This window comes from Dendrobium catenatum, unplaced genomic scaffold (genome assembly GCF_001605985.2).
Source record: "Dendrobium catenatum unplaced genomic scaffold, ASM160598v2 fragScaff_scaffold_412, whole genome shotgun sequence".
NCBI lineage: Eukaryota > Viridiplantae > Streptophyta > Magnoliopsida > Asparagales > Orchidaceae > Dendrobium > Dendrobium catenatum.
Genome location: NW_021318874.1, coordinates 919919 through 930620, shown reverse-complemented (window position 1 = coordinate 930620; position 10702 = coordinate 919919). Strand labels below are relative to the sequence as shown.

Here is a 10702-nt window from a genome sequence, read left to right as displayed (position 1 = left end):
ATCAAGTTGTGTTAGGTCTTTTTGATGATAAGGGCTTGATTCACAAAAAATCCTTGTACAAGTCGGTGAGTTATGATTATAAGGGCTTCTCTCATGACCCAAATTTGTTTGATATTCTAGATAAAAAATCTCATCAACCTTTTATCATTTTTATTCTCGTGGTTGTAAGACTAAATTTTCATCGATTTCCCTTGTATTGTGATCTGATGGGATTCTCTCTAATGATCCAAATTTGTTCGATATTCTAGGTTGGAAATCTCACCAGTCTTTTATCATTTTTATTATTGTAGGTTTCTAGCTTATTTTGTATTTGCAAGAATCAATTTTCATTAATTTTACTCGTATTAGTCTTACTTTTGTCTCCATTTTTTTAGGCTCCTTTAGGGAGATGTACCTTCTCATTATGACTTGAGGGTTCATTGAACATTTCTTGTGAAACAATGCACTCATTTGTCTAACACCCCCATACCCTCCCATTATTTTTCTAACCCTATACATCCAAGCAGCCTTAGGAACTCATAATATCTAATTTTTATAATTAGCAAACCTAATCTCCATTGTTGAACTATATGAATTCGAGCTAAAAATCCTTAGTTGAGAGTTCTCTCAAGCATCATGCTTTGGTTGTCATTAATTATTAGACTTGTGCCATCAAAAATATTGATCAATTAGAACAAAAATAAATCGTGTCTAATTTCGATCATTCATGAAAAATTGTTAAGGAACATTTTCTCAATGTTTCTTTTATTGATTGTTGTCTCCGGGATTGTCTTCCTTCGCCTGGGATAGTACTCTACTTGTTCATGCTCGTTTCATAAATCTTTGGATGATTATTATCCTGACAGAATGTTGTTGGCTAACTAACAGATCAAGATGAGCTCTCAACTAATAGAGCAAGATGAGTTGCATATGACTCTCTTTCTTATCGGTCACCTGATGATCATAGGTGAAAGCTTGCTAATCATCTCCACCGGAAAAACAAAGAAAAAAAAAACAAAAACAAAAACAAAAAACATAAATTCCTTCGTGCGTTGATCCATCTCAGTTGGCTTCTTATTGTACCCAACAGTTGGAGAAATTATTCTGTGCGGAGTCTGGACAGGAAAATCTTGTCCGAACTGTGAGTGTACACAACATGTACATTGTGTACAATTTTGTACACAGTTTGGTTCTTTTTTTTTTTAACACAATGTGTACAACTATTGTGTGCACATACAGTCCGGACGAAAACTTCCCATCTAGACTCTGCACAAAATAATTTCTCCAACAGACTAATCTCTTTTGTGTGACATCTCTTCGATTATTTGAAGGATAATAGAAACTGCACTGTTGAAGATTTGGCATTTGAGCTCATAATTTTTTCTTTATTTTGATTTGCTTGTCTTAGAAATCCTTAACTATGACCTTCATATCAATCAGAAGCTTTTCCAACGTGCAATAAATATAGAAATAAAGAGCAGATAAATATAATAGATAATTCACAGCATAAAATACAGTGCCTAGTGCTAAGCCCGTTAGACCGCTCAGGTACATAATGCCAAATCTAAGCAAGGAGAGGACCCCCTGCAACCCTCCAATGATTCAACAGACTAAATTGAGGAACAAGGCAATATTACAACCCAATTGATCAAACACAATCATATTCCATACAGAACTAACATTATCATTACTTTTAGAAATTTATATGGTGGAAAGCTACTTTCTGTAACTATATTAGCAAAATTATTTTCTTTACAACAACTTTATAAAATACTATAACCATCCCAAACATACTCTAAAAGTTTATTGGAACAATTTTATTATTGTTTTGTAAAGCTGTTGTATAAAGTATTTTTCTAAAACAAAAAATATTTTAAAGCGACAAAAATGTAGCAATCAAATAAAAAAATTTATACAATTCGAAAAATAAAGCAGGGAAAAAGTTGTCACAAATAAAGTCTAAAAAATATAAAAATTTTACTCATCAAATAAATTTACATAAAAAAAAATATTTATTTATTTATTTTATTTTTAGAATGGTAGATATCAAGACCTTAATTTGAAATAGTTAAAAATTTAATTTAGAATTTAATAAAAAACTTCAAAATACTATTAATTAAATTAGGCCATATATTTTTTAATTTCCTTGAACTGCAAATGGCTGACGTCAATTACCAACTATATTCGCTTCATTCAGAAAAACAAAATGGATATGGTGCAAAGTTACGTCAGAGGATAAAATTAAATAATAATAATAAAATAATTGTAATAAATTAATTTCTATCATAAAATAAAACTTTCACGTTAAATCATTTGTGAATCAATTTTTGAACCTGCGTTTGCATTCGCGTTCTTGCAGCGATGTATTCGGATGACCTTCCCGTCTCGATTCGAATCATGCAAAAAGTCCGTTTTAGAATCGCTTCTCTTACCGCGAAAAGGCGTTGCATCTGCGTCCAACGCGCAGCCGTACGAGATGAACGACTTTCAAGCGGCCACGTGGAAGTGGGCCCGTGGTATCAGTCGTGTCCACACTTGAGCTTAAAGAGTCGCTGACTAGCTTTTTATTGACCACTATTAAAAGAGCCTATCAGTTAACCTTGGCTTTTACCTTCCGCGTTACATACCGCAGAATCAAAGCTTCTTCGCGCTTCTCTTTCCCTTTTGCTGTGAGGACTTCTTCTGCTTTCATCGATCAATGGCAGGGATCCACTACAAGTATTTGATCCTCGGAGGAGGAGTAGCAGCGGTGAGATCGGATCTACCTTTCACCTCCTTTTTTGAGATGATTTTGATTTCAATCGATCGATTATGGTTGAATTCTGGTGTTAACTTTATTAGATGATGGATAAGATCGCAGGTTTTAATCTTAAGATTAATCTCTTGCTGTCGCAATATTTTTTTTTCTTCGAATTGATTTGAGCTTTTACTGCTAACTTACTGCGCTGGAAGACTATCGCTGACCTAGTGTTTTCTTCGTCTCGTGTAGCTAAATTTTTGTATGTAATTTTTCCAGGGATATGCTGCTAGGGAGTTTGCAAAGCTTGGTCTCAGTTCGGGAAAGCTAGCGATCATTTCTAAAGAGGGGGTATGAGTTTCTTGTTCGAGCCTGTAATTTTATTAGTTCTATTTTGTTGTTCCTTAATTCTAGAAGCCCGCTCTTGATTTTTTGAATAATTTTCATTAAATGCTGGTGTGTAATAACATCTTTTTTTTTTAGTGTTGTAAATTAGTTAATTATGGCAAACTATTAATTATACTATGTTTTGATGAATGAGCGACGAACGTCATGGCTGTCAATAGGCTTGCTATTCCTGAATATACAAAACCCATCATTATATGTTATCATGTCAAATCCCGCACTGTGGGTATAGGGTGGTATGTATGTAAACCTACATACATACCACCCTATATTATTTTAATATCAAATATACCACTCATATTTACTTCCTACCACTCATATATTTCATTTCTACCACACACATTTGATATGAAAATGAACTATGAGTGGTATATATATAATATTAAAGTTTTAGGTGTTAAATATGTAAATAGAATAGTATATGGTGGTATGTATGTAAACCTCCCTTATTTATTTTGAAGTAATGTGATTCTATTCGGTGAAGTAAGAATAAAGTTTAATCATTTGCAAATAAAAGAATGTTTGTAGTGTTTCCTTGCGTAGATTTTATTAGGAGACATACTCTATTTCCTTTAATTTGAAAAGCTCGGGAGGGGGAACTAAAGTCTAGAGAAAAGTAAGTTCTTTAATTCCAATATTGCATGTGTCTTTTTCATAAGCTAGTAAGTCTATTCAAGCTTGAACTGCAAGCGAGCACTCATTTCTTACTTCTTGCTTGGCAAATGTGGCTTATATTGCCGTAACCATACAGTGTGCTCATAATCTCCTTGCACCTCATCATCATCGAAGTGACTTTGTGATCACTATGGAGATTGTGCAATGTATGCTCTACACCTTCCCAGCTAAATACAGTTCAGCAATGGGTTAATATTATGCATGGCTTATTGCTTACTAGTTGGTAGTAAATTTACTTATTATCACATAGATCATTTGTAAATTTGATTTATATGATCATGGTCGGAGGGAAGGGGGGGAACTAAAGTCTAGAGAAAAGTAAGTTCTTTAATTCCAATATTGCATGTCTTTTTCATAAGCTAGTAAGTCTATTCAAGCTTGAACTGCAAGCGAGCACTCATTTCTTACTTCTTGCTTGGCAAATGTGGCTTATATTGCCGTAACCTTACAGTGTGCTCATAATCTCCTTGCACCTCATCATCATCGAAGTGACTTTGTGATCACTATGAAGATTGTGCAATGTATGCTCTGCACCTTCCCAGTTAAATACAGTTCAGCAATGGGTTAATATTAGCAAAGGTTGAAAAATGCAGTCAACGTCAATAAAAATCTGGTCTATTTTGTCCAATCAGATCTTACTTTTGTATAGCTTTATGATAAATCTTAAAGTATAAATGCAACAACTTGAAAAAACAATTAAAATGATCTAAAATAAGGGGGGACGTGCCCCCCTTGCCCCCCCACCCCCCCCCCCCCCCCAAATCTCGGGTTTTCGGGTCAAAATCGGGTCAATCTCGGGTTTTCGGGTCAAAAACGGGTCAATCTCGGGTTTTCGGGTCAAAAATGAGTTTTCGTGTCACTTTCGGGTCACTTTCGGGTCAATTTCGGGTTGGCGGGTCAACCCGAACCCGACCCGATTTTTAAAACGGGTTGATTTCATGAACCCGAACCCGACCCGTTTCGGGTTTGGGTTGACCCGAACCCGGATTTTTCCGGGTCGGGTTCGGGTCGTGTTTCGTGTCGTGTCAAAAATTGACACCCCTAGTCCAAATCGAAGACCTGGAGCGCATTTGGAAAGTTCAAACCATAAATTGGATGACTAAACTATTTCCAAACTAACATGCTTATAGTTGAATCAAGTTGCTCAACGAGACAAATCCAACAAGTCCAAGATCACCAAATTTTGATATCATTAAAATATTCAAATGCTTAATAAATAGTTCATGATCAAGAGAATCAATATCGGCCGTCCATTCAAACAACTTCCAACTTATCCTTGATCTCCTTCCTATTTATTGGTCATACCATTCCCAAAACTTATAAATTGATATCTCATTTCTCATGGAATGGAGCTCAAACAAGGAAGAGAAGAAAGAGAATGAAGAGAGAGAAACTAAAATTCTCTTGTCACCAAACTCTTCGACTAGGATATAAGTGCATCATAATTTGTATATACTAACTTTCGTGTTATTCATTTGAAGATGTTTGCCAAATATCTTTCCAATTGCAAAGATGGTGTTTCTGGTTAGTAAAATGTGGTCTTAAGTGGGAAAAACAATCTAAATGAGAATCACCAAAGGCTCATGGATAACTATTTTAATGTATTTTAATATTCCATATAAGATGGCAAACAAAAATATTTTAATTTAAGCCCCCTGAATAAAATTTCTGGCTCCACCACTGTATATGATGGTTTTTAAATATTATAATGCTAGGTATTTTTTCTTATGACACAAGTGCTTTGGTTAACTGAGTGCTTTGTTTGCACTTCTAAGCAAAAAATCATTTTTATTGTATCGCAATGCGCTTTGACAACCTTGTTTTGATGTTGATAAAGTTAGAAATTTTACACAACAATGGCCACCTTTAATAGAACAAAATGATCTAGGACTTTCTACAGTTTCATTTGAAAATTTACTTACTAATATATTGTACTCTTTTTCACAGGTAGCTCCTTATGAGAGACCGGCACTTAGCAAGGCATACCTTTTCCCTCAAGGTCTGTTTTCAATTAGTGATTTTAAATATTGATTTTGTGTAATCCTTGCTTTATTAGAGTAGAAGTTACCCAATTGATGGCCGCCCAACCTAACCCTTATGCTCTGGCTTGGCAAGAAGTACAAAGCTTTTGTCATGCATGTTGAAATATGTTCTTCTCTTAACTTTGTCATGGTATGCAGAGCATTACTAAAGCTCGTTCATATTTTCTTTTGGATTTTTTTTTACATTAGTAATTTTGATAAATGGCTGATTTGCTCTTTACTTGAATATGCTTAAAGAAATATGAACATTTGATAAAAAATTCAAGATGGATATTTATGATTTCTAGAACGTTCTTATTAGCCTATAAATAGGCAAGGTATTGTGGTAGGAAAGACAATTGATGAATATTATCGTCTTTTGAAGCTTTGTGTTTGTCTTTGTTCCCTGGATTTGGATTACCTTCTTGATAGTTCAATTCTTCCAACAATCCAATGATTATCTCCCCACATCAGTTGATATCAGAGCCTGGAGCTTGCAAATAACGATGAACTGTCGAAGAAGATGGGTTGTCGACGATGATCGAAGCCAAAGAAATTGGACGGTCGACGAAGATCGGCGACAAATAAGATGGGTGATTGACGAAGATCGACGTCGAAGAAGATGGGCGGTCAATGAAGATCGACGCCGAAGAAGATGGGAGATCGAGGACTATCTTCCGCTCCAACTTCCACTCTAATGACGAGATCTGCCGCCCCACTATCATCCGCTTGAACTTCCGCTCAAATGACAGAATCTCCCATCCGACCATTTAGTCTGCAATCAACCCGCGCCTCCACTCTAAACCCATTATGTCACCCATGATTCCGCCTCCGCCTTCTCCTGCAATCCGATTTCGCTCATGCGGGCACATCCTGAGCCCATCAGCCCGCTTCCATCACTCACCCGTAATCCACCAGAGCAACTTCCTACTGATTTTGCTTACCATAAAGCTCATGGCGTTGTGTTGGAAAAATCAAATGAAAGCAATTCAGTTTTTCTTGAGAATAGTTGGAAAGTTGTGTCGACAACCATATCAAAGGCGAAAAGGGCTTTTCATTCCACTGTTGAGGAAGAGCAGAGGAAATATTTAGTAGAGAATGGAGAAGACTGCGAGAAGGAGAAACGACCTAGTGGTTTCCTCTATGCCATCGTCGGCACCGTATAGGGAAAGAAGCCTATAGAGTTTGCTTTTGATGGAGTTTGCTTTTGATGGCTCCGATGACAAGGAGGCAGAAGAGAACATAACTTGTTTGCATGAAATCAACAATTGTTCAAGGCTTCGGTTATGTAGGAGTGAAAGAGGAATGTCTATTATTGGCAGGAGCAATGTCTACAACCCTTCCACCAGCAACTTGGACCTTCCAATCGAGGGCATTCATTGTGGCTCTAGCCTCTCCTTCCCCGATTTGAACTCTCCGCCGGGACACTTTTTGATCAAACCCAGCTTTCTCCTTCCGAACCCACGCTGCACCAACCTACTCCCGTAGCCAACTCACCGCTCTCGCGCTTCGCTCTCACACAGCTCACACGTGATCTCGCTACATCCATGGGCGGACCCACGGCTTGGTCAGGGTGGGAAAATGCCCACCCTAAAATATATATATATATATATATATATATATATTTTGAGGAGATATTTTGTCACCCCTCAAAAAAAATTTTTTGCCCTAATTTTATCAATCCTAAGAGTCTTTATCCATCCCCCACAAAAAAAAAAAAATTGTCCACCCTTAAAAAAGAAGCTAGATCCACCCCTGACTATAGACCAAACTAGAAAGCCATTCACAGACGTTTAACAAACAAATGTTGTACTACAACAAATCCTTCTATTATCTAGACCAAATTCAACAAAAAATATGAAAATAATTAAGTATATTTTTGGCCAAATTTTGATATAGATTTAAATTAAAAACATGAAAATACTTTAAAATAAACATAATATATAAATAATTTAAATTATATAAATTTGAAATTATATCAAAGAATTTTGAGCATAACAGAAATTTTGTTCCAATTTAGGCCAAATTTGGCAAAAGATATTTAATAATTTTATAAAAATCTTTTTTTTTTATTTATTAGCTTGATATAATCAATAAAACTAGAATGTCTCCTTCTAGGTTTGTTGCATCCTAGAATAATCGCGGTGGTAGAGAAATATAAAGTTTAATGTCTTAGCTTTATACTAAGATCTAGCACACAAATAGATAAGAAAATAGGGATGTAGTATTCATAAAAGACACCAGAGTTTTTACGTGAAAACCCCTGAAAAAGGAGTTTTCACGGGGTCTGATCCAGTTTGAATGAATCCACTAGTGTTTGTAGTTGATTACAAATGAGGTCCTTCCTTGGGGGGAATGCCTTGGATTGATGTAGTAAATATATGTCATATATAATGCATTACATGGTGAGAATTGGAAGAATCAGTGCTGAAATGTTTGTTTGGTAGGCAGGACCATAATCAGCAAATGATATAGCCTGGAAGAACTATAATAAGCGGGCAATGGAGGTCAGAAAGACTGTAGTCGGGCAATGGTGGTCGGAAGGACCATAGTCGTCGGGCGAAGGAGGTCGAAAAGACCATAGTCGAGCGATGATAGTCGGAAGGACTGTAGTCATCTGTCAACGATGGTCGGAAGAACCGGAGTCGGGGAACGACGGCGATTGGAAAAACAGTAGTCAGCGGGCGGCAGAGGCCTTAAAGATCATAGTTAGCGTATGACCCATTGAAGAGACCTTAGTTGACGGGCGACTAAGATCGGAAAAACCATAGTTGGTAGGTGACGTAGGTTGGAAAGACCATAGTTGACAATGATGGTCAAAAGGACCATGATTGGAGGTTGATGTAGGTCGAAAAGGCCGTAGTCGGACGGCAGTGATCAGAAGGACCGTAGTCGGAGGGTGACAATGGTTAGAAAGACCGTTTTCTAGTGACGGATGTCGTAAGGACCATAGTCAACGATGTTGGTCAGAGAGGCCATAGTTAGCGACGATCGATGACGGGTGGGAGTCCAACAAAGTCCATAGACAGTTGATGGTCGAGCGAAAGTTCGAAGAAAGTCCGACGAAGGTAGATTGCTGGGCATAAGTCTAGTGACAGTTGTGGCTGAGTGGAAGTTTGCTGACAGTCATGGTTGGGAGGAAGTTCGGCAAAAGTCCGATGATAGTCGGTGGTTGGGCATAAGTCCGGCGAATGTTCATAGCCTAGCGAAAGTCTGGTAATAGTAGGTGGCAGGGCGTTAAGTCTGGTGACAGTCGGTGGGCAGGGCGTTAAGTCCGATGATAATTAGTGGCCGGGTGGAAGTACAGTGACAGTCGGTGGTTGGGAGGAAGTCCGACAACGATCAGTAGCTGGGCATTGGTTGAGAAGGAACTTGTGGCAAGAGAGATATCAGATTTCTCTTCCTCTCCTCTCTTCTTCCCCTCCTTATTCCTCCATCCCTCAATGAAAAATAAAAAGTCTATTTATAATTTTCTGAGTGGCGTAGCCAATAAATATCGAGAAGATCAAGGTAACCTTGGGAGTGGTTCGATTGGATGACCAATAATGATTCTCTTGATCATACACTGTTTATCGAGCATTTGAATGCCTAAATGATGTTAGAATTTGACAATCTTGGGCTCGTTGGATTCCTTATAGATCTCGTCGAGCCGATCGATTCGACTATAAGCATGTCATATTTGGAATTTATCTGATAGTCCAATTTATACTTTGAAGCTTTCGAACGTGCTTCAAGTCCTCGATTTGGTCCCATTTGGACTCGGATTGGATTGAATTTGGTGTCGTTAGGATCATCTCTTCGATACATTTAGTTCAACTATAAGTTTGTTGAAATCGGAATTTGGATGATCATGAATTTAATTATAGAAGTTTTCAATGCGAATTTTCATTGAGATTCGTGCTCGATCAAGAAATTTTTTATGATATATGAAGGTTTTTTCTTTTTTTGGAAAATTTCCTCTAGGTTTTAAATTACTAAATAATTTTTAAAATAATGAAAAATAATTTATCTAAATTCATAATTTTGAAAATTATATTATATTCTTCAATCAAGAACATTACCATTGAAAAGTACAGAGAAATTGTCCCAAAGACGTGGGCATCTGATCCCACCGCGAAAGCAGGCAGAGATTCTGGTTTTTTTTTTTTTCCCGGCAACCAAGCAGGAAGCTTCCTTGAAGCTTCTTGCCTGACAATCGCCCAGTTGACTTATTCCGCAGCAAAAAGTCTGTTTCAGATTTCCTAGTTAAAATCATTAAACTTAGTTTAAAATTTTTTATAAAAAATTTCTATTTATTTTAAAATAAATTTATTGGTTTAAAAACTTCATGTTTATCAGAATTTTAATAACAATATCCTGATAATTTCTCCCGTATTCCCCATCTTCGAGGAGACTTCCAACCCATGTCCTTATTATACAATCCAATAAATTAAAAGCACGGAATAAAGGCAGATCGTACAGGCTATCCGTAACCCTTCGTGGTCCTAAACAGGGGAGCTTTCGGTTTTTATTTATACCTCAAATCATATTATTTTTACTTTTATTAAATATTGCATTAACCCGGCAACCGCCTACCGGTACAGCGGTGGTCAGCTGGGTAGAAGTAATTTTTATTTTCTGTAATGAGAGCACTTAAAAACAGATATTCTTAACGATGTGAAAAATAGCATTGGTGGTGGATTTCGATGCCCAGATGAAGGTGTATAGGGCGAAGAGATTACTAGTGAGGATAGAGACGAGTATGAAGAGGTGGGGAGCGGATGAGCACAAGGTGGCAAGTCGGAATCGGGTGCTGCCGTCGTCAATCTTAAGGGAAACTAATCTCATCACCGGCGGCTTCAACATCGGTTAATGGAAGAGTATCGCTGGTCACCTATCGTCGTCT

At 37.1% G+C, this 10702-nt stretch overlaps 1 protein-coding gene across 1 annotated transcript in view; it reads left to right on the top strand.

The window, feature by feature from the left end:
* The first annotated feature begins 2567 nt into the window (after window positions 1–2567).
* The window catches only part of LOC110092726 (monodehydroascorbate reductase 3, cytosolic), a 20298-nt gene continuing 12163 nt past the window's right edge, over window positions 2568–10702 (top strand). The window contains exons 1-3 of the mRNA XM_020817385.2: window positions 2568–2728; window positions 2996–3067; window positions 5744–5795. Coding sequence (XP_020673044.1) covers window positions 2678–2728; window positions 2996–3067; window positions 5744–5795 — 175 coding nt within the window. The 5' untranslated portion in view covers window positions 2568–2677. The remainder of the gene's footprint in view (window positions 2729–2995; window positions 3068–5743; window positions 5796–10702) is intronic.